The sequence below is a fragment of the Conger conger genome, chromosome 2, assembly GCF_963514075.1.
Source record: "Conger conger chromosome 2, fConCon1.1, whole genome shotgun sequence".
NCBI classification, from domain to species: domain Eukaryota; kingdom Metazoa; phylum Chordata; class Actinopteri; order Anguilliformes; family Congridae; genus Conger; species Conger conger.
In genome coordinates this window covers 61130544-61154442 of record NC_083761.1, presented here as the reverse complement: position 1 = coordinate 61154442, position 23899 = coordinate 61130544, and the positions used below count along the sequence as shown (strand labels likewise).

At 42.5% G+C, this 23899-nt stretch overlaps 3 protein-coding genes and 2 non-coding genes across 6 annotated transcripts in view; all 5 read right to left on the bottom strand.

The window, feature by feature from the left end:
• The window catches only part of snx29 (sorting nexin 29), a 130508-nt gene extending 123604 nt beyond the window's left edge, over nt 1-6904 (bottom strand). Inside the window, exons 1-3 of the mRNA XM_061231657.1 lie at nt 6372-6904; nt 3365-3429; nt 208-260 (exon numbers count right to left, since the gene is read on the bottom strand). Coding sequence (XP_061087641.1) covers nt 208-260; nt 3365-3429; nt 6372-6378 — 125 coding nt within the window. The 5' untranslated portion in view covers nt 6379-6904. The remainder of the gene's footprint in view (nt 1-207; nt 261-3364; nt 3430-6371) is intronic.
• A 180-nt stretch (nt 6905-7084) lies between these two features.
• On the bottom strand, nt 7085-8605 carry LOC133122011 (tumor necrosis factor receptor superfamily member 17). The gene is made up of 3 exons (XM_061231658.1): nt 8424-8605; nt 7896-8051; nt 7085-7627 (listed from the first exon to the last, which is right to left on the bottom strand). Exons 1-3 carry the CDS (start codon nt 8539-8541, stop codon nt 7359-7361), a joined length of 543 nt encoding a protein of 180 aa, XP_061087642.1. The 5' UTR covers nt 8542-8605; the 3' UTR covers nt 7085-7358.
• A 9818-nt stretch (nt 8606-18423) lies between these two features.
• rsl1d1 (ribosomal L1 domain containing 1) lies at nt 18424-23221 on the bottom strand. 2 transcript variants are annotated; one of them, XM_061231844.1, is made up of 9 exons: nt 23077-23221; nt 22345-22484; nt 21589-21727; nt 21328-21476; nt 20966-21067; nt 19734-19827; nt 19484-19609; nt 19220-19342; nt 18424-18831 (listed from the first exon to the last, which is right to left on the bottom strand). In XM_061231844.1, exons 1-9 carry the CDS (start codon nt 23116-23118, stop codon nt 18541-18543), a joined length of 1206 nt encoding a protein of 401 aa, XP_061087828.1. In that variant the 5' UTR covers nt 23119-23221; the 3' UTR covers nt 18424-18540. The 2 variants fall into 2 exon arrangements, with proteins under 2 accessions (XP_061087828.1, XP_061087829.1); XM_061231845.1 differs by having other exon boundaries at nt 19220-19339.
• Nucleotides 19929-20057, bottom strand: LOC133123018 (small nucleolar RNA SNORA55). The gene has a single exon (XR_009708190.1). It is a non-coding gene; the product is annotated as a small nucleolar RNA SNORA55 (small nucleolar RNA).
• Nucleotides 22092-22221, bottom strand: LOC133123019 (small nucleolar RNA SNORA55). The gene has a single exon (XR_009708191.1). It is a non-coding gene; the product is annotated as a small nucleolar RNA SNORA55 (small nucleolar RNA).
• Nucleotides 23222-23899: the final 678 nt, after the last annotated feature.

Here is a 23899-nt window from a genome sequence, read left to right as displayed (position 1 = left end):
TTGATTGAGCTGTCTGGAGTTCAAAGCCCTGGCGGAACAGTTTCTGCGTCAAAATAAAATGCCCTGGTGCTTAATGATGCTGAAAGAAAAACGAGGACAAAGCAAATACCTTTTTTCATTACTTTTTAATGAAAAAAACAAGTTGCTGCTGCTGCTACAATAAGAAAAGCTTCACATAACAACCTGCCCAACAGGCAAAGGCCTTACCTGCTGTCTAAGTCTGAGGCAATCTCCTTTCTTCCCCCAAAGCGGATTTGGCACTGAAACAGAACATATTTCTCGTTACGAGTTGGCCTTGATACTCAACCAGCAATACAGGAGCCTTTTAGAAGAACACATGGCAGTTTTGTTTGAAGGAATTTTTGTGAACAGTGGTTCAAAATAGAAAAAAATAAGCCAAATGCTTGCCCCTCATAAGTCTGCGGTGTTCCCAACATGGACGGGGTTCATAGGCCCAGGCAGGTATGTAACTGAAGTATCACACACACAACGCTTTATCTACAGTTGTGGTACTGAGCTTACAGTGAAACAGCAGACTATGGAAAAAAAACTGGTTTCTTTGTAAAATTGACATTCTGGGACAGCTATTGATGGGGACAGCAGTGTACTATGAAGGTGTCTGGGAAGCAACATGACAGAAGACACATGAGAAGGACAGACCAGTGAAGATACAGAATAAGACCGCTCAGGTGGCAAGAGCAGTCGTCTGGCAATCGGAGGGTTGCCGGTTCGATCCCACCCTGGGTGTGTTGAAGTGTCCCTGAGCAAGACACCTAACCCCCAAATGCTCCTGACGAGCAGGTTGGTGCCTTGCATGGCAGCCAATCGCCATTGTGAGTGTGTGTATGAATGGGTGAATGAGTAGCATCAATTGTACAGCGCTTTGCATAAAGGCGCTATATAAAATGCCAACCAAGACAAAGCACTAGCATTGCATTGGTGCCCTTCCTCACCACCAACTCCACTCCTCGTTCAAGCAATGGTCCTGTCACACCTGGACTACTGCAATTCTTTGCTGGCTGGCCTTCCAGCATCTGCCATCAGACCCTTACAACTGATGCAGAACGCCGCAGCTCGTCTGGTATTCAATGTCCCCAGACATTCTCACGTCACCCCCCTGCTCAGCGACCTCCACTGGCTGCCTGTTATGGACTTTGCAACTTTGGTGCTGGCATACTAGGCAGTAAAGGGAGCCTCTGCATATATTCAACAATTATCAGAACCTATACACCATCCCAAACTAGGGGTGCGAACAGATAAACGTTTAACCAGTTACCCGAAACAGATTTTTAAACGGTTACAAAAAATGTATAACTGATAACCAATATTTTTTTCCGGAAGGTGAAATTGTAAGCTCAGTTGAAAAGAAATGCACATTCATCGCCAGGCATATTATTGCTGTTCTAAACTAGCAGTCGACTAGCTTCAGAGGTTCGAACAAGCAATCTGGCCATTTCAGGGAGTTTAAAATGCAAAAACCACAGGGAATTGGATGCTACAGTATTAGAGTTATCAAATAATTTTTGTAGCTGTTGCCTGATTTATTGCTTATTGTAACTTTCTGTGTTTTTTCCCTGTTTATTCGAAGACACGCAAATTCAACTACCTGCAAACTGAACTTCGCTTTCCACTATGTGGTATCGATATAAAATAAATAAAGAAATACATTATCATTAGGCTATTTATCCATCGGACATTGAAAGCGAAAATTCCCTGCTTTCAGCAAAAAATGACACGTTAATTTCACCACCACCCATAACATCACTGACCCACTACCAAATTTCTGTGTGAAACTTGCATCTCTCCTTTTATGCATCTCCGCTTCAATGCCAAACATGAATTATGGTTTGAGTATCTCAGAAACTGCTGATCCCCTGGTATTTTCATGCAGTGTCTAGTGTTTGCAGAGAATTGTGCAAAAAACCAAAAACATCCAGTGAGCAGCAGAAATGTGTTGTAAATGAGAGAGGTCCAGACAAGTCAAAGCTGAGTAAGGCAAATAACCACATATTACAACAGTGGTATGCAGAAGAGCATCTCTAAACACACGTCAAACCTCTAAGTGGATAGGTTACAGCAGCAGAGGACTTAATTAGTCTAAGAAATACCTAATAACCTGCTCTATAAGCCCAATTCACATAACCAACAGCAATAGGTGGCAATGCGGCTCCCTGTACCCTTCTCTACATCCCTGCTAAATCCTCTCCGTCAATCGACCTCTCACTGACTGTGGAGGACTTTGTAGTTTCCTCCTCCCGTACGGCAAAGAATCTTGGGGTGACTCTTGATAACTGCCTCTCCCTAGCTCCACAAGTATCCTCCACTGCCAGAACCTGCAGGTTCTTTCTGTATAATATACGCCGCATCCGTCATCTCCTGACGGAGAAAGCCACCCAGCTCCTAGTCCAGGCGCTCGTCATTTCCCGCCTGGATTACTGCAACTCCCTCCTAGCCGGTCTCCCAGCGTGCGCCATCAAGCCCCTCCAGCTGGTCCAGAATGCTGCAGCCCGCTTGATCACCAGTCAGCCCAGGTCGGCTCATGTCACCCCGCTTCTCATTGGCCTCCACTGGCTTCCTATTGCCGCACGCATCCGATTCAAGGCCCTAGTGTTGGCATTTCAGGCTGCTAAGGGGACTGCCCCACATTACATACAATCCCTGATCACTCCCTACTCCCCAGCTAGACCACTCCGGTCTGCCAGCTCTGGTCGCCTTACGGTTCCCTCTCTACGGGCACCTGGCGGTCGAGCTGCACGTTCACGCGTGTTTTCCGTTCTGGTTCCTCAGTGGTGGAATGACTTGCCTACCACTGTCAGGACAGCAGAATCCCTCCCCCTATTTCGACGCAGACTCAAAACACACCTCTTCAAACTCTACCTTAGTCCTCCCTCCTGATTTACCCCGCCCCCCCCCCTTCTGATACCCCTATCCCTGTCTAACCCTCCCCCCCCCCCCCAAAAAAATAAATAAATAAATAAATAAAATAAAAATAATTGCCAATATGATGACGACTATATGTTTAGAACAGCAGTCCAGGTGTATTTTCCTAGTTCTGGATGTGATGCTTTGACTTGTGGTAGAACCTATGCACTTGTAAGTCGCTTTGGATTAAAAGCATCTGCCAAATGACTAAAATGTAAAATGTAAAATGTACCCAGCGTATAATGCATTTTGCTTTCTGCCATAGGAAAACAAGATTCACTGTCTGAGTCAGTCTTAGTCCGAATCAGGACAAAGACTGCAGATGTGAGTGAAGGGGGTCACTATCAGGATATAAAAAACAATACAATTACATTTAGATTGAAATGCATAATGAAGCGCTACTGAACACATATTCATAAACCAAAGGTTCTGTTGTACTCGCCTGTTTAACCGCATCCAACAGCCTCTCGAGTAGATGCTGCCTTTTTGTGTCATTTTGCTGTGTACCTAAAAAGCCAGAGATTTGGGCAGGTTATGGCAGAATAAGGCAAGTTTACTCAACAGGTTAAGAGCTGCATGGACAGTATTAACACTGGTAAACAGATTATTAAACAAATTATTTCAGTACTTTATTTGAAGAACAATGGCTTCATAAAACTGGCCAGCAAGAAATTTAACTCACACAAAATGCTGTGGTCATGTTCCCCAGGTCCAAACTGCCTTCTACTCAATCCCTTAACAGTACATCTGCACAAGCTAAAACTACAAGCTACAATTAGTGAAATTATTTGTGCTCCACATTTTAAAAACCTGTTACAGCAGAGGGTTTAGGCTAAATTCTGATATTCTATGCAAATAAAACTGTATTATACTCATTGTTCATCTAGCAAATGAACAAGTGACAAGTCATTTGGAGAACCCAACCCCAATAGAAATTACATCTTGAGGGACCTAGACACCACTGAAGTTTCAGAACTTCAAACATACACTCACTGAGCACTTTATTAGGAACACCGGTACAGTACTTATTCATGCGATTATCTAATCAGCCAATCGTGTGGCAGCAGTGCAATGCATGAACACATGGAGATATGGGTCAGGAGCTTCAGTTAATGTTCACATGTAATAAAGTGCTCACTGAGTGTATATTACTCTTTGCATTTTGCGTTATATTTTACAATTTTATTGCAGCTTTGTAATGCTTACAACCAGACCTCAAAAATATTGAAAGATGCTGAATAAGTTACTATCATTGCTTGGGGTTCAGTCATACAAGGGATACAACTGATTTTCCATTATGGAAATTTTGTTTCACTCAGCAGTTCCACAATTAAAGACTGTAAAATTGAACATTTTCCTTTAAACTTTAAAGTTAGGAAATAACTTCAAACAAAGCAATATATCGGTGACATTTTTAGCCAAATGCAGAGCTTGATTTAACATAAAGCAGAACTCATAAACAGTAATAAGGATGTCTTGCCTTCCTGATGTCTACAGGTATATGTAAAAAAAAGGTCATGAGCACGCTGTTGGGAGTTAGGCCTACTTCAACTGCAATTTCTTAGTTTAGACCATAAACTAACAATAGCCCCATAATGGTAGGTACTGTACTCAGAAATGTCGGTAAACATCCACAATATCCTTCAATACACAGGAAAGTTGCTTTTACAATTGAAAACCTACACAAATATTAAAATAAGATCAAAGACAACCCAAAAGTGATTATTCTGGTTCATTTTGTCCAGAACCTCCAAAAATAATGGGAACTCATCCAAATTGTCTGAGTGTATATATGGATATAAATGCACAATCACTGAGCATTTGAAATAATATTAAACCAGTACTAGTGAAAATATTATACAACTTCTTTATTATTCTAAGAGCATACATGCAAAATGCAGAAAATACATCTATAACATTACATGCATATTATTATTATTATTATTATTATTATTATTATTATTATTATTATTATTGCAAAAGTAGCAGAGAACAACCCAAGAGAAATAGATAGAAGATAGAAGCAAACACATTTTCTTTTCCCCCAAACTGCTATACAGCACAAGATAAACAACAATTTTATACATACACTATTTGTGTGCATTGAAACTACAAGCAAATATTCTCTATACATTCTATATTTTCCTTAAAAAACAACACAAAGAAAAAAATCCCCAACCCTACGAGGAATTAAATACATTCCAAAAAACAACTGAAGCAACGTATTAAAAAAGGACATGTTATGATGTTCCGAGAGGTAAAAGGTTCGTGCATGGACCTTGTTGTGCTTGAGTGTATAGTCAGTGGACATTTCTGCCATTTCTCCATCATAAAAGTTGCAATGGAAACAGGTTTATGAAGACAATATCAACAGCCCCTTCAGCTGCGTAATGCATAAGGCTACGTGAAGATATCCAAGAATGTCTGGCAAAATATAAAATTAATAAACAGGAAAAAGCTGTCCTAGCTATTGTTGAAAGATTTGGTTATATCAAATACAATGCTGCAGAGGCAAAAAACAGAAGTTTCACCAACACAGCAATGTAGCATTTTTTTTACTAAATCGAGTGCAAATCTGTAAAAATGCTTGCAAAATGCATACACCATAAAACCACTTCAAAACGTTAGCATATACATAGCCTAGATCCGACAGTGATCAGTGAAATAATAAACCTGTTGCGTTGGACAAAACCCCCAAATGCCTAGTTAGCCTAAAACATTATGGAAACAAATAACGTGTTGGCGAATTGCCTAACATCAGTCTTCATTCAAGCAAAAGAATAATGTTCAGTAATCATTTTTGCTAACATTCTGCCCCTAAGTTCGAGAGACTAGCCTATTAAATAAAGGGAGCGAACTTTTTCATTATAAACTGAGGTGGGCTACGTGTGTGCTAATGCTCAGTCCACATAAGTTGGCCCTGCAGTACAAGCATTCAGTTAACACTCGAGGCAGTCTAACAGTTTTACAAAGAGCTGGGCGTTTACTGAACAACTTTTAAGACTATAAAACTGAAGTGATACAACTTTACTAACGTTAACTGACTAGTTAGCCAGCTCGTTCACAATTAATCTGTGGTAATGATGAGCTCCAACAATCTACATCAGACTAGCTAATGTACGGTTTAAGGAACTGAAAATGAAAGTATCATAGGTTTTAATGTGTGATAATACTGCAAGGTAAAGTTTTCGCCTCATCATTTTTTGTCAGTATTTTCGAAAATACGCCAGGCTCCCATTCACAATAAAATAGGAATTTAGAAGTGAAATAAACAGTAACTTCACACTAAAACAGGATCATACACGGTTACCTTCTGTTTTAACTAGCTAGCAAACGCAATTAGTTAGCTTACGTAAATATCATTGCCATGGCTGGCTAGCTGTCCAAGGCGTGGAACTGCTTAGCGAAACATTTTGAATTTATTGAAAGACGATGACTCCACCACTCACCGTTCATTCTGCCAGTCCAATTCAGATTTTATCAATCAATTTATTCCTCACCATGAAGATGGCTAGCTTGCCAGCTAGCTGGCCTGGTATACAGTTCTTTCCTGCACTCTTCGTGGCTGAGCGAAACCTACGTTTGCTGCAGTTTGGAATAACATTCAGTATTGTCTTACAATCAATAAATACATTGAAGCGGAGAATATACAGAGGTGCAGCGCAGAACAGTCTGTCGCAATGCCACAATTTGCTATTATGTGCCGCCGAGTTTCTATGAACTCCTGTTTCTGAATTCAGAAAGGCCTCTTCATCTGTGAGTGTAACAGCGGTTTTGAAGTCTACAGACTATCGTTAGCGAGGCAGCAACATACATTGGTGGAGACAATGTACAGCAAAAAAAGTGGCAAGTGACCAGTTTAGCGTCCTTGATCTTTGAGGTAACCACAAGATGACTTTAAAATGAAAAATACAGATTGCTCTCAACAGAGGCAAAACAAAACCATCAAGTCACATGACCACCGTTAGCATGGTCACATGACTGACAAACGAGTGTCACATGGAGGTAATGTTTCCACTGTTGGAGATCATTTCATCTGGCAAAAATAATTCTGTAACTTGTTTGGCGTTGTGGCATTTGGTTTGTGCAGGAAATGACCGTACTATAGGCTGTAACACAAAGTAGGCTACAGTTAGTTGGTCTTATTCAAGTTCATAAACATTTTTTCGACAGTTATCCTTAACATTACAATCCTTGTTCAAATACAAGTTTTCTCCCGAGTTTGCGAAGAAAGGCAATATAACTTGAAAATGTTCTGTCAAATTAGAATTTTTTAAATTAAAGAGTCTTCTCATTTATAAAGAATAATTCACATGTGTGACCAAAGTTCATAAACCTCAGCAACATGCTATGCTGATAACTACAGTCTCCTGGTATTTTTCAGCTTATTTGTCCCTTCTTTATTCTGATAACACTCATGTTCCATTTGAAGCTTATCAGGCTAGGGTGACAGACCTACATACATCCAGAGTCCTGTCTTGTGTACAGAAATGTGTGTGATTGCAGGTCCGTGCTGTCTTTGTGGTGACTAGGATGGTGGTTCCCTCTTCAGTGGATGGCAGGGGTAGACTTGAATTATAAGTGTCGTTGTACTTTGGTTCTGATTCCTCACTGACCATGGTCCTATCGTGTGCCACATCCATCTCCTTTGATTCTTCCAAATCTCTGTCATGCTCGGAGTCTTCCCCTTGCTTTTGGTGTCTCCCTGTCATGAGGATAGGCAAATTGGTTTGTAAATGAGAAACCAACATAATATTGAAATAATATAAGGGATATAGTTATCTGCAACAGAGTTACATATCAGTTGTAGCTACAATCAACACAAGTAAACTGTTTTGATTTAGTTTACCCTAATTGTCCTGTTTGTTTTTTAGTTTTTTTTCCTTATGTGGGAAGTGGGTACCGCATATTAAGTTCGTATCCAGTTTGTTTCATAAGCCTATCTTGGTGTTGGCCTGCACCTGCCTACACACCTTTCTTTCTGAGGAATGGCTGGCAGTTCCTTTTGCGTAGCATCTGAATGAGCAGCGTCAGTGTTGTAAAGGCACACAGCAATGAGAAAAGCAGGATCAGCCACAGGTTGTTGTTCTCAGGCACAGAGCTGGAGTTGGAGTTGGGCTTGACTGCAGCTGTAGAGCAAAACCCCAGAGTACAACAACAATGAAACTCCATGGCATCACATAGAACTTGATTAAGGGCAAAAGCACAAATAAAATTTTAAATTAAAAAAATGTAAAATGGGCATGTTTCCTTCTGATTGTTTCAATGGCATTGACTGCAGACAATAAACATTTACCACCAAGATTTCATTTTCTCATTTTACAAACAAAACAATATTGGTAAAATAAATCAGCATCTGTTTTGTATTGTAGCCTTGATTTTACCCTTGACATGTAGGTAAAATTGGACTGGCTATAGCTCATTCTAAAATGATTTTTTTTTAAACATAAATCGAAAATAAAAGCAGTGGGTATTAAACAATTAAGAACATTTTAACTTACGTCTCATACAGTATGTGGTGCAGCTGATCGGTGGGTTGGAACAGCGTAGTTGGCAGGGCATGCATTTCTCCAGCAGGCCATCATAAAAATTATTCTGGGTGCATTTGCTTCTCGCCATTTGTAACAGGATGCAATATGCTAATATGCTAATAATGAAACTAAAGCTTCAGATTCATTCTCTCGTGTGCAGCTTTCGACTAAGTGGGGCTCAAACCACAGGCCCTGTTTTATAGGGGAATAGGGACATGTAAATGACCTACACTGTGGGGAAAGCCCCACTTTGGAAGGAAGAAACTTGGAGCCTCCAAAATCTTAAATACTGCACCCTTCTAAAAGAAATCTAAAATAAAAAATGTCATACCACTCCAAATGTGCTTGACACAGTCAAAAAATATGAAAACAGAATATATGTAAAGCTTTAGCGATATGAATCCAGAAGCCATAAAACCCAGACAGATTTCCTGTGGCTAAATGTATTTAAAGTAATAATAAGTACATTAATATGTAAATAAAATTATTAGTATTTATCAAATAAAATATTCACAATGTGGAGGTGTAAAGCTGAATTTTATTAGCCAACAGGATGTCTCAGGTAACTTTTGTAATCACAGAAAGCCAGAACTAAACCATATATTGTATCTAATCTCATAAGAGAAAATGACCTGTCATTAGTAACTTTATACAGGTTTTGGGAAAAAGATTGTCCTTCAGAATCACTTTATTATTGATTTCCTGTACAAACACATCTGCAGCCTTACAGAATATAAAATATAATAATATGTTATTAAGAAAACATTTCATAAACTAGTTACATTTAAATAGTTATTACTGCATTATTTGTAGAAAAGTGTAGCAAATTATGTGAAACAGTACAGGTGGAAAGTACCCAAGGAACAAAAATAAAAATGTTGATAATTAGCTGCAAATCAAATACATTCTTTCAGAATCACTCTTCACCATGAAAATGCACAAAACCAAATAAAAGAATATTGAATCACAAATCCTTCTGTTAGTGAAAGAAGTAGAAATGTATTGATAGCTTCATGGGCATATCTAACCTGAACCTGAAAGAGTGTAGTGTTGTAGCATAGAATAATACAAATAAAGCAAATATAACTTTCAACAGATATTGTTCAGTGGTAGCATTTATAGAGAAAACAGTACAAGTGATGTATTACAGGAAACATTAGGGTATACTTCCTACATTCAAACTCTTTGTTTCAATCCATCAGTGTATAATCCTGTAATTTGCTTGACCCATTCTTGAAGACATTGCCGAGAGTGTTTATATTATTTTGCTACTTTATTTTTAGCCACTAGATGGTGCTGTATTCGAACTAAATCCTTTTTTTAAAATACAATTTTCTTCATATTTATTACATGCCCAAACACAATTCTATGGAGCTTTTTCTATTAACTTGACAATGAACATGATAATAAAAATAAGGTTCAAAATACGATGATAAAAAGGTTGAAAAGTTATTTCCTGCTCCATGCTAGTTGCCCACAGACTATTAGCTCAAACGTTAAGCAAACATTTAATTGAATCATTTTGGTGTATGTATACATGCAAATATAATCTCGGCTCTAGTTAAATGTTTATATGTAGAAAATAATTAGCATGGATCATTATAAATATAGAAAATAAATTGAACATCTTTATACGATGGAATTATTGTGTTTATAATAAACAGTATATTCTTACTTAAATCTACCCCCTACAAAGAGATCCAGTAAACAGTCTGTGAAACTTTCTCAAGTAGTCATTCTGTGATTAGTACTTCCCATATTACTGTCATTTGTATCTCCATGTAGAACACCTGTTTTAAATGCAACACTTTCTGTTGTTATATTTGTAGACATTGTTATAGTGGAAATGAGCCATCAGTATTCTACAAATAAAACTTGAAGGTTTTATTTGTGAAAATTGAAAAGAATAAATAATAGGTTGCCTTTTTATTCTGACATCGATATAATAGTAAAATACATGAAAACAGTTTAAAAGACCAAACATTGCTGATTCAGTATAAAAGTAAGCCTACACTAAAATAAAAAATCAATGAAGATCTCCACTGAATTCATTTTTTAGGCTTTAGGCTTAACCCATGTCCGAGAAAAGCAGCCCCAAAAAAAAAGCAGTCTTACGTTCTTAACTTGAAAATGAACTAATTAGCTAACTCTTGCGCATTTACATTTATGTGGAAACTGAAAATGTTGATTAATATAACTGTCCTTGATAAATATAATAAATTAATAAACAGAACTAATTCACTGCGACAGACATTGGCGGGATTGATAGTCGATATGGTGCTAAGATTGCACTACAGCAACAACAATGAAAATGGCTTTGTAACTTCTGCCGAATACATTGCCGCAGATTCCATGTGGGCACAGCCAGATTGCTTAAATATCTGAAGATGATAATAATAAGATCTTAATTATAGATAGGAAGTGCAAACTCAGCCGGCAGTGGACCTGGCATGCTCCTTCTGGGCCGCTCGCTTGCGCTGTAGCTTCTGCTTGATGACCGGCAGCCACACCATCCCCGTCACCAGGAATATGAGGCCGATGGACAGACAAACCGTCCCCATGGTGTACGACACGTTCAGCACCTGAGTGTACTGGAGCAGCGACAGGGCACAGCCCGTGCCCAGCAGCAGGCCCCCCAGCACCATAACAATGACGGGTTTGTGGAAATGCGTCCAGGTAGGCGGCTCCACCGCCCCGTCGCCACGCTTTGGGAACAAGGAGCGTCGCGCTGTGTCCTCCAGACCTGCCCTGTTTTCACCGAGGGAGCCCAGAATTCCCGCTGACAGCATCCTGCAGAGAGAGGCCAGAGAGAGCTGAACGGGCTTTGCTGAAGAGCTCTATTGGCAATATGAGTTGGAGAGGTTACCCTGTCAATCAAAAAACATAATTCACTGGATGATGTGTTACCATGTGTGACACATGCCTCAGTGTTGGCAGAGTCACCAGTTTGTGTCTATTACACGACATGCAGAGATTATGGGCTCTATTTTCTGGGCAGTGCCTGGCGGGTGGGGAGCTGTAGCACTGGCAAAGTGTTAAAACGTTTGGTCTCATCTCATAGCACTCTCTTCCAGCCATAATTCCAATGACAGGCTCCAGATGCTTGATTCTCCAGGTGCTGCCCTTCCAAAAAGTTAGTATGGATGTGCTGTTTTATGGTTCATTTTGAGACAATCAATCTCTGTCATTCTTGGGTTATTTACAGCCTCCTTTACCATCTTCCTCACTGCCCGTGGGGATAACGTATTGCCCTTACAGTGCTAAGTGGTATGTTTAACCATATATGTATATTTTTTGTTTTCATTCCCTGACTTATGAAGGTAATTTAACAGTGTCTCTTCTGAATTGACAGTTTTCCCGAGCTGAAGGATGACAAATGGATTTAGCATCCTTGTTACCTGATCATTATACTCTAGTGAAACAGGAAGTGGTGAAATTACACAATATAGTTTATTTAGACAGAGATTAACTAAATGAAGTGAAATGTTATTGCCATTTCAACTCCATCCATCCATCCATCCATCGTCACCCGCTTATCCGGAGTCGGGTCGCGGGGGCAGTAGGCAAAGCCGGGTATTCCAGGCGTCCCTCTCCCCAGCAACGCATTCTAGCTCCTCCTGGGGGATCCCGAGGCGTTCCCTGGCCAGGAGAGATATATAATCTCTCCAGCGGGCTCTGGGTCTCCCTCGGGGTCTCCGCCCAGTTGGACGAGCCCGGAAAACCTCCAAAGGGAGGCGCCCGGGAGGCATCCTGATCAGATGCCCGAACCACCTCAATTGGCTCCTTTCGACGCGAAGGAGCAGCGGCTCTACTCCGAGCTCCCTCCGGATGTCCGAGCTCCTCACCCTATCTCTAAGGCTGAGCCCGGCCACCCTACGGAGGAAGCTCATTTCGGCCGCTTGTATACGCGATCTCGTTCTTTCGGTCACTACCCAAAGCTCGTGACCATAGGTGAGGGTTGGGACGTAGATCGACCAGTAAATCGAGAGCTTCGCCTTCCGGCTCAGCTCCTTCTTCACCACAACGGTCCGGTGCAACGCCCGCATTACTGCTGACGCTGCACCGATCCGCCTGTCGATCTCACGCTCCCTTCTACCCTCACTCGTGAACAAGACCCCGAGATACTTGAACTCCTTCACTTGGGGCAAAGACTCGTTCCCAACCCGGAGGGAGCAATCCACCGTTTTCCGGCAGAGAACCATGGCCTCGGACTTGGAGGTGCTGACTCTCATCCCGGCCGCTTCACACTCGGCTGCAAACCGCTCCAGTGCGTGCTGAAGGTCACGGTCCGATGAAGCCAGCAGAACCACATCATCCGCAAAAAGCAGAGATGCGATTCTGAGGTCACCAAACCGGACACTCTCCTGACCTCGGCTGCGCCTTGAGATCCTGTCCATGAATACCACAAACAGGACCGGTGACAAGGGGCAACCTTGGCGGAGTCCAACACCCACCGGAAACGTGCTTGACTTTGTGCCGAGAATGCGGACACAGCTCTCACTTTGGTTATACAGGGACCGGATGGCTCGTAACAACGGCCCCGGTACCCCATACTCCCGCAGTACACCCCACAGGGTTCCCCGGGGGACACGGTCGAAAGCCTTCTCCAAGTCCACGAAGCACATGTGGACTGGATGGGCAAACTCCCATGACCCCGCCAGCAACCCTGCCAAGGTAAAGAGCTGGTCCACTGTTCCACGGCCAGGACGGAAGCCACATTGCTCCTCCTGAATCCGAGGTTCGACCGTCGGTCGGAGCCTCCTTTCCAGTACCCTAGAGTAAGCTTTCCCAGGGAGGCTGAGGAGTGTGATACCCCGGTAATTGGAGCACACCCTCCGATCCCCCTTCTTGAAAATGGGGACCACCACCCCGGTCTGCCACTCTACAGGTACTGTCCCCGATCTCCACGCGACACTGAAGAGGCGTGTCAGCCAAGACAGCCCAACAATGTCCAGAGCCTTCAGCATCTCAGGGCGAATCTCATCTACACCCGGCGACTTGCCACTGAGGAGCTTTTTGACTACCTCAGCAACTTCCGCCAGGGATATAGGTGCAGATTCCCCCGAGTCTTCAGGCTCTGCCTCTTCCACAGAGGACGTGTTGTTCGGGTTCAGGAGCTCCTCGAAGTGCTCTTTCCACCGTCCGACAATATCCCCAGTCCGGGTCAGCAGTTCTCCTCCCCTGCTGAAAACAGCCTGAGACAAGCCCTGCTTTCCCTTTCTGAGTCGTCGGATGGTTTGCCAGAACTTCCTCGAGGCCAACCGAAAGTCCTTCTCCATAGCCTCCCCGAACTCCTCCCATACCCAGGTTTTTGCTTCAGTGACTGCCGAAGCTGCAGCCCTTCTGGCCACCCGGTACCTGTCTGCTGCTTCAGGGGACCCCCGGGCCAGCCAAGCCCGAAAGGCCTCCTTCTTCAGCTTGACGGCCTCCCTCACCGCTGGTGTCCACCAGCGGGTTCTTGGGTTGCCGCCCCGACAGGCACCGATGACCTTCTGACCACAGCTCCTGCTTGCCGCCTCTGCAATGGAGGCTTTGAACATGGCCCACTCGGACTCCATGTCCCCAGCTTCCCCCGGGATGCGTGAGAAGTTCTTCCGGAGGTGGGAGTTGAAGACCTCGCGAACAGGGGCCTCCGCCAGACGTTCCCAGTTCACCCTCACTACACGTTTGGGTTTACCGGGTCTGTCAGGCAGCCTCCCCGGCCACTTGATCCAACTCACCACCAGGTGGTGATCAGTTGACAGCTCTGCTCCTCTCTTCACCCGAGTGTCCAAGACATACGGCCGCAGGTCTGATGATACGACCACAAAGTCGATCATCGATCTTTGGCCTAAGGTGCTCTGGTACCAAGTACACTTATGAGCTACCCTATGCTCGAACATGGTGTTTGTTATCGACAATCCATGGCCAGCACAGAAGTCCAATAACAAAACACCGCTTGGGTTCAGATCAGGCAGGCCGTTCCTCCCAATCACCCCCCTCCAGGTTTCTCCGTCATTGCCCACGTGAGCGTTGAAGTCGCCCAGCAGAACTATGGAGTCTCCGGGTGGCACCCTTTCCAGGATGCCACCCAGTGACTCCAAGAAGGCCGGATACTCTGAACTGCCATTTGGTGCATACGCACAAATGACAGTCAGAGCCTTCCCCCCAGCGACACGTAGTCGCAGAGAAGCGACCCTCTCGTTCCCCGGGTGGAACTCCAACACAGTGGCGCTCAGCCGGTGGCTTGTGAGTATCCCCACACCCGCCCGGCGCCTCTCACCTTGAGCAACTCCAGAAAAGAACAGAGTCCAGCCCCTCTCCAGGAGTTTGGTTCCGGAACCAGTACTGTGCGTGGAGGTGAGCCCAACTATATCTAGTTGGTACCGCTCCGCCTCCCGCACTAGCTCAGGTTCCTTCCCCACCAGAGAGGTGACGTTCCACGTCCCCAGAACCAGTCTGCGACGCCGAGGATCAGCACGCCCAGATCCCCGCCTTTGCCTACTGCCCGTTGGGCAAAGCACCCGACTCCGATGCCGACCCCTGCAGGTGGTGAGCCCACAGGGCGGCGACCCCACGTGACCAGTTCGGGCTGTGCCCGGCCGGGCCCCATGGGATAAGGCCCGGCCACCAGACGCTCGCCGACGAGCTCCCCTCCCGGGTCTGGCTCCAGCAGGGGGCCCCGGTTTCCCTTTTCCGGGCGAGGTAACTGGGTCTTTGTGTGGCCGTGTCATGGGAGTCTTTGAATCGCTCTTAGTCCGGCCCCTCCCCCGGGACCAATTTGCCTTGGGAGACCCTACTGGGGGCTAACAGTGCCCCCGACAACCTAGCTCCCAGGATCACCGGGACACACAAACCCCTCCACCACGTTAAGGTGGCGATTCCTCGGATTCCTCGATTTCAACTCTGTAATAATAATTGTTAGGGGTGCTGATAATTTTATTTTATTACTTAAGAAAAACATTGAAATATGAGAGCAAATGTATTGAAATAAATGGATCTAGTCTTTTCCATATGTTTGAACATAAAATATAGATTATTGGTATTGTTTATTTTATGCATTTTATTTTTATTGAGGGCACCAGTAATTATGCAGTTAACTATATGTCAATAAATATTCTGATAATGTATTCAGCATAATCCAGGCCATTGGCCATGTTTTAATGAAAATACCAACATTCAGTAGCCACATCCAGTGTGCCTACACCCCCACACCATGGACTGCACCCAGGCACCATGCAACATTCATACTGGAAAATAGAACCTAGGATAACTACTAAATTTATAGTTTAGTTGTTATCCACCAGGGGGGGTCTGTAGACAGTTAAGTCACTATACAATTGAGTTGTTTATTGTGATGTTTAGTACAAGAGTTTCTTGACCTATTACAGGGAGAGTGAAAAGAATGAAAGTGAACATGGATTAAATGTCCAATTCACACACTGTGACCAGCTGATCTGAATGAATGAGTGCAATAGATTTCCTCTGTGCACAAATGTAATTTGGCACAACTTGTAATTCAGCAATAAATCAAGCAAATAATTGTGCAATAGACCTACAATTAACTACAACAAAAAACATGAATTAAGGTTCGAGATTAATACTGACAGGAATCATCTGTCATCAAAGGAATAGACAGCTTTGAGCAGTGGCTGGATGTCATTCAGAATTTAACAAATGCATTCCTATGTGCAAATATTCCATTTAGAAAAGTGGACAATCCTGAATTATGAACATTTTTCAACAAGAATGGAATCAACAGAAGGGTAATTCCGTCAGCTAGACAACTTCAACAGAAGCATGTGCTGCATATGACTGCTTTGCATAAAATCTAAATTAAAGAACAAAACCACTGAAAGTATATCAGATCAGAGAAATCAACAGATGGAACAGAAAAATGTCTTACAATGAGCCACATGTGCCAAGATATTCTATGAATTTGCGGACAAACATACAATGCATTACAACCCTGATCAATAAAGAATGAGACATGTTTCTGTCAACCAGCTCAACAATTCATTAAGTCTGTCAGGTTTTCTTTTCCCAAGCAAGTGAGCAGACTATGTGACAATCCTCCCATTAGACTCAATTGCAGGTTCCAAGTGTGTAGATCCAGGTTGGGCAATTCCAAATTATTTTCACAAGAAAATAGTACTTAAATATCACTGAGTGAATTCTGGGATATGAATTATTCTAAATCTAATTCAAAAGACAAACCTTTCCATTTTAAATATAAACTTTAGAACTGTGTGCATAATATTTTTATTACATCCAATGCTATTTTATTGTTGTCTTTTGGTGGTGGAAAACTGCACAAACTGGTTGCTCTATGTACACATCACTGCATTATCAGTCATTAAATTGAATCTTTTCACAGTATTTCAGCGTTTCAAAATACCTGAAATGTCATTTGTACTCATCAATTAAATTACTTATTCAGTTATAACCCGTTCAACAATAAATATTCACTTACCTAAATCTAGTGTTTTCTGTACCCCTTTGGTCAAAACTGATGCTGCCACCGGTGTCTGCTTCTGATGTCTTTTGAAAAACATGATTTGCTCATCCTCTTCTGTTTAAGGGAGTGGCAATTTACTGGCCTTTCAAACTCCATCCAGGAGAGCACTTCCATTTGTAATGAGAGCTAGTCAGTCTGGAGCATTGACACTTCAAAGAACATTGAGGTTTATACATATGTCTGTTTCCTCCATCTAATCTTTAAATTAAAATGATTCAATACATTATACTTAAAAACCTGTAATAAATTTAGTTTTGCAATGAGAAAATAAAGTAGTATAGTATGGGGTGACAAATGCAACATTATATAAAAAATTTATATGCGTTTTTAAGCAAAAAATATTTAAGCAAAAAATTATTTTTTTGTCATACATTTGCAATATTTTAAATGACAGGTAAATATGAAATGTGTTATCCCAAAATTATATATAAGAAAAATGTTTAATCATGCAATGGCTTTTATTATTTAGCGAAGTATTTGAAACATTTAGCTAAATATACAGTAACCAAATGAACAGTATAAAACATTTAGCTAAATGTATTAACTATTTAACTAAATTAACATTTAGCCTTTTTCCAATTACTGCTTTTATTTTCTCTTATGAAAACTCGCAATCCAGGAAATCTGAGATATCAAGTCCATTACCTTGTGTGTCTCCTTTGAATAGTGGTTTGCCTTAATCAGATAATTCTGTCAACACAGTATCTAAATGTTTTAGAGCAGTAATATCCACAAGAATAAATCAGGACAATTTGAGCACATTTGGACTGACACCAAAAACTGTGACCTATTAGTGTACACAACGTGTACTAGCCTAGAGTCTACAAACCAAACAGCTGACTAAATCAACAGGTCATTTCTGTACCACACACCTGTCATCCGATACATTCAATTTGCAGCCTTTGTACAAAGTTCTCTGCATCACGAATGCAATTACTTGCTGGAAAGCAAAGTAATGTCAACAAGAAAGACCCATTCAAATATGCTTGCAGAAAGATTATACCTAGATTAAGCTGAGAGCTCGAGTAGGAGTTTGACAATGTGTGACGGGAATGTGTAAATAAAGCGGTGAATACTTTGCATGGAAGCATACTGCGGGCAGTTATGAGCACACCTTTCATTTAAATGCACATGCATTAACATGGCAGATGCCTGTTGTATCGCAAATATAAAGAGAAATACTGCTCTTCATTCAAAGCATTATAGCCAGCCTTAAGATAATTCAAATCAAGAACAAAGATATGATGACCTGCAAAAAAAAAAAAAAAAGGCAAGGCAAGTTAAGATAATTACTAATAATATCCTTAAAGCCATGATCTAACTTCAGTGTTGGGAATTGCTGCAAATGCACCAATAACACAAATATATTCCATATACAAGAGACTACGGTACATAAAGTGTTGACTGGACAACACATTTGCACAGGATATGCACATTTAAGGACCTCATAATAAAGGACTCTCAAACCTCATATGAAAGCGTGATCCATTTAATTCAACAACTGTGCATGTACAGATAAATGAGCACCTGCCCTCCCCCTCCCCCCTACTGTAAGTCCAAAGATCTGGTAACCCTTTTCCTCTGAGGGTGTCAACACGACTGAGGCACTTTCTTAATCCGTTTCTGTGTTGGGGTTTTTGGTGCCTTCTTAGCAGATTTTGCCAATTTGGCGGATTTGATTTTTCCAGGGGTTCCTCTGCCCATCTTGGGGGTCTTCTGCTTCAGTCCTTCGCCTGGCACACCCCCTTTGGGCGCCTTTGTGGCCGGAGTGCCAGGCTTGCTGTTGGCCTGTGAGGAAGGTCTTCTGGAAGACGGGCTTTTCTTGTTTGCTTTCACTCTCGGAGACTTGGGTGCCTTCTCAAGGCCTTCTGTGCATGGAGTCTAGAGATGATTTTAAAAAGAAAATATTCAGTAAGGAAACGCTGTAGTACAGAATAGCATGATAAACCCTCTGCTATACATACATATTTTGGGCAAATGGACCAAAATCACTTACGAGAGACTGGTAAACTAACACAATATTCTGTTAATTGTAAGGACATCCTACTTTGCTTCCAGCACATGGAAACAGGCTGCATTTCCATCCATCTTGCAACCAGGGGCACAATTATCATTGCCCACAGTATCTGAACCGCATTCAGGTTCTCACAGAGCAGACCTTTAAGATCTGCAGGTGTTCAGGACACTCAAGACTGGATGTCATGGAGTGCAGTCTAGTCTGTCCTGTCTCTATTTTCACTCTGACTTTACCCCAGTCAGAAGCCCTCACCTCCAGCTTGGCCTTTTTGCTTGGAGACACAATGGGAACCAGCTGTGGAATCTCCTCATCTGAAGGCTGCTTTTCTCCAGCGGGATGTTGAACCTGTTTCTTTTTTGCTTTGTTCTTCGCCTTCTGAAAAAACACAACAAAAAAATTCTATTCAAATTCGACAGGGGCACAGTGCAGGGGCACAGAGCACAGGGCACAGTGCAGGGGCACAGAGCACAGGGCACAGTGCACAGTGCAGGAGGAGCAGCAGCTGTGCAGACCTACCTTAGGAGAGTCAGTCTTGGCAGCAGCCTCCTCCACCAGGACCTGGTGACTCAGGTTAGAGGTGTAGATGGGCAGAGCTACAGAGGACTGGCTCTTCAGGTGTATGATCTTGATGCTCTGTCCTTTCTGTGGGGGAAAACGCAGTGTGGAAATTACACACACAGGCACACGCTGGAAAATGCAGTGTGCATGTTGCATGTTGCATGTCACACACACACACACACACAAGCAAACAATACTGCTGACTCACCAGGGGTAGCTTGGATGCAATAGTGCTGACTGCAGCCATGATGTTTTCCACCACCTCGTCAGCCGTCATACCTGAATGAGCCACACGGGCCATGCTGCAAAACAAACACACCCTCCCTTAGAGAGAGCCTGGTCAGAGAGCCCATGTAATGGCTGTACTAAACAGGCATGGCTACTGCGTTATTTGTGCATTATGCACTGTGTCAAAGTTGTAGAGACAAGCTTCAATGTAGCGGAGGCCCATCTGGATACACTTTGGATCACTATGGCACCATCATTACCCTAGCCCAGCACTGACACAGAAGAGTAGGGTTTGCTGGGGTGCCCCTTATCACAGACAAGCGTTTAACTTGGTTTATGCATACATGTATCCCTTTCCAGCATCCCAATATCTCACTATAACAAAACTCCTCAATCACCACCACGTGTAAAATGATGATGGTCAGATGGACAGTTTTAAAGAGCCACATTGAGAGTTTGCCTTGGATCGAAAGAATCCCCTTCAAGGGACAGTTTACTTTGGATTTTTTGGGGTTTCGTTTCAGTTTCGGTGCATGTTTCCGATTGGTCCAGTTCCTGTGTGCGATCAAATATTTATGCTATTTATTCACATTGCAACAACTTGCCTAGTTATGGACAGCAACGGGATGAAAGCAAGAAGATACAATTCCAGTGAGTTAAAACCAGCTTTTCCGTGATGTTTCCCTCTCATAAGAATGTTTTTTATTAATAATTATTAAGTGGAGAAAGCTCTTCACTTACAGGTCACAGACCACAGGCACGCAGCTAGCCTGGCCAAGGATTCGCTAGCGTACTGCCTGTTCTTGCACGCCTAAAATTAGCCAAGCTACTGACAAATTGAAACCAACCCTAAGGTTATTGAAAAAAGAGCTTCAGCTATGTAATCATCCATTTCTTTATTCAAGCCTGAATTTTAGGAGCTGCAACCGACAGTCTAAGAAATCGAAGAGGGGAGGGGAACTGGCATGCTGACATTCAGCCAGAGGACAATTAGCCACATTTGCAATAATCCACTCAAAGACAGCTGATGAACACTGCATATTCATCAAAAGGTTTGCATTAAGGGTTTAACCAGACACAGGAGGAAGGTCCACAGGTTCCATATGTTCTCGTGATAAATACTACATCACCCCGTTTCTCTGACATAGTAATGCAGTGAGTATAAGGAGGTTAAGCAGGACGGAAGTGCAGGGCAGAAGAGCGAATCCTCACCAGCAGCTGCCCTTCTTGCTGACCTTCAGCGCGGAGCCCTGGATGAGCCGCTGGAGGTCCCGGGCCAGCTGGTTACTCTGCAGGTCCACAGAGAGGGGAGCCCTGTGGGGGGGAGATTACACACCATCCATTAGAGAGGTTATCAAACAAGAACCGACTAAAACAACCTGGATTTCAAATCCACTGCTCAATCAATTCAACCATTGCATTAATGTTGTTGGCCAGTGTATACTTGGAAATCGGGGTATTGAGATAGGTATACTTGAAGCTGAAACTGTCAAAATAGTGCTATTAATTGAAAGTCGACAAAGCAGAATGTAAACTATAGGTAGAAACTGTGCACTGACTGATACTGAGCTTACTTTTTGCTCTCGTAAAAGTGTTTGCCGATGTGAGAGGGCAGGAGGCGGTAAATGCGTGAATCCGCCAAGAAGAGGTCAAAATTCCCCAGTAACCTTCGCTTGGCTTCAAATGGCTTGTATTCAGTCTTAAGCACCTTGAAAGGGATCACCTGAGAGATAAGCAGAAGATAAACATATTATGCTTTCTTGTTTTGGGAGCAAAAAAGGTATATAAACAATTTTCTGAAGAAAATAAATATCTTGTAGTGACTGGGGCAGTACCTCAGTGATTCTTTCAACCCCCTTCACAGTCAGCAGCTTCTTGTAGAAGCGCTCGGTCTGGTCTCCAGTCATGTTCGGCTCATCTTTAGTGAAGAGGCAGACCTCTGCTGTGTCTGTGCGCATGCCATGTGGCAAAGGGCTATGAAGGAAGGGATCAAAATGTCTCAATATCTGTTGTGTAGATGACAGGTACAGATGTCTTTATCATAACGCAATTACATGGGGACGCAGAACCCATTGCACTTTCATGTGCTTCGTCACATTCACACTTCTCAAACCCTGGTCCTGGAGAGCCGCAGAGTGTGCTGGTTTTTGTTTTCGCCTTAATACCAGCAACTGATTCATACTGAAGAAACCAGGTGAGGCCAGTTAACTGAGTAATCCACTGCTTTAATTGATCAATTAAGTGCTGAGTAACAACAAAAGCTAGCACACCCTGTAGCTCTCCAGGACCAGGGTTGCTGACTCCTGCTCTAAACTGTCCTTATCCTGTGTTTTTTTGTTCATGTGCCAAGGTTGTAGAGACAAGCCCCAACAGAAGGGAGGCCCGTCTGGATATACCTTGGATCACTATGGCACCTCGCATTGCCCTGGCCCAGTACTGACACAGACGGACAGGGTTTGCTGGAGTGCACTACCAAAGACATCACAGGTCTATTGACTACATATAGCACTGCACATAGATACAGCCTAACCATTCTGTGTTGCATGGGAGATTATGCATGGGGCTAAAGCAATAAAAGGAAGAGAACTCACATGCGGATGGTTTGTTCCTTTTTTGGGATCCTCCATAGCGTGAAGAGCAAGGAGATGTGCTGGCTTTCATTCAGTAGAAGAGACTCGGACGTGGATGTGCTCTTAAGGTAAGCCTGCAATGCCTGCACAGCCTTCTTCACCTGTACAAGGTGGAAAAACATACAAGGGTTCTCTTACAATTTCAAACACAGACACCAGTGAAAACCGACTCGCATTGCCATCAGCAGACATTCCCTTAACAGCACGTCATTCACTTAGACTAAAAGGTGGCCTTTCACTAACAGCACAGCAAATAGTGCAATTTCCTCAACTACGCTGAAACTCAACGAAATCTATTATTTAGATGTGACCACGTGTATTCAATTCGGTTGAATAGATGGTAGATGGGCAGTCAAGTCCTTCACAGCTCAGTTAAACATGACAAAGTACCAAGTTAGATATCGCAAAGGCAAATTAACAATATAAACAAAGTGACATCACCTTGCAAATACGGTATTACTTTAAAAATGTTAATCAAAGCCAGAAATTCAATGAATTAATGGTAAGTGAGCTAACAGTAACTTCGCTAATCGTAAACACGAGGCAACTTAACGGATTGATGGGTAGCTATCCATCAGAGTATTCACAATCTTGGAAATTCGTGGTATTCGATGCTACAGTTCAATAACCGTCACGCTTTCCTCCTTTTTAATTTATAAAGATCTGCTTTAACTTCGAATTTCGCGTCAATACCTGAGCTTGGTCCAGCATAACTTCGTCCTGATCACTCGCCATGTCGTCCACGTGTGTGTCGTCAGCAGAACATGCGCAGATCCAAGCATGCCTGCGAAATTTGACTCAGAAAACTTTATTTAAAAAGGCTGCGCCGGTCTTACTATTAAGACTGCGTTCGGGTCTTTATATTTCAGTGACTGGATGCGTGCATATGGTCTAATGTTTGTTACATGACTCTCACAACATCTTGCCTTATCCTCCTAAGACCCGCACTCTTTTTTGGTATGCATTTTTAATTTCTCTTTGCTATTTGGGCTTATTGGGACCTGATAAGTATAAAACGAAGCATCATCTTTTGACATGATGTAGTTTTTGAGAAAAATGATGTCCACATATGTGGACTCTCGGTCTTAAGAATTAAGTATTATGGTTGTACAGCCCAAAATGTGGAGTGTTATTTTACGAGGGAGATGCATTTATTGATGTTGATGTATTTACAGCAACTTTTTTTTACTTGATTAAACAAAAATGATCTCTCTATCCCAGTTTGCCAGAAATTATATACATTTTGGGTTTATAATGGAAGATAAAAACATGAAATTAATTTTGAACAGGCCTACGTCACTTTTAGGCAATTTATTTATAGGTTACATAAATTAAACAGCCCTCACTTTGGGCCATGACTCTGAACTTCAGGCCTAATTTTAAAATAAATTGATGGTGGTAGGCAAAATACTGCACCATTTGGCCAACGTCAACTGTTGTCATGGGGGGAAATAAATACGAGAATGTTCAGTCTTTTTATACTGTAAAGGAAGGAATGAGGAATGCAACACACTAT

Excerpts from the sequence above, each read along its gene's own strand:
- LOC133122011 (XM_061231658.1), bottom strand. The coding sequence starts at position 8,541 with ATGGCGAGAAGCAAATGCACCCAGAATAATTTTTATGATGGCCTGCTG. Across the intron at positions 8,052-8,423 it reads CACCACATACTGTATGAGAC|CTGCAGTCAAGCCCAACTCC; the intron begins GTAAGTTAAAAT and ends TTTGCTCTACAG. Across the intron at positions 7,628-7,895 it reads GCCATTCCTCAGAAAGAAAG|GGAGACACCAAAAGCAAGGG; the intron begins GTGTGTAGGCAG and ends TCCTCATGACAG.
- rsl1d1 (XM_061231844.1), bottom strand. The coding sequence starts at position 23,118 with ATGGCGAGTGATCAGGACGAAGTTATGCTGGACCAAGCTCAG. Across the intron at positions 21,477-21,588 it reads GGGTTGAAAGAATCACTGAG|GTGATCCCTTTCAAGGTGCT; the intron begins GTACTGCCCCAG and ends CTTATCTCTCAG. Across the intron at positions 19,343-19,483 it reads CCAAGACTGACTCTCCTAAG|AAGGCGAAGAACAAAGCAAA; the intron begins GTAGGTCTGCAC and ends GTGTTTTTTCAG.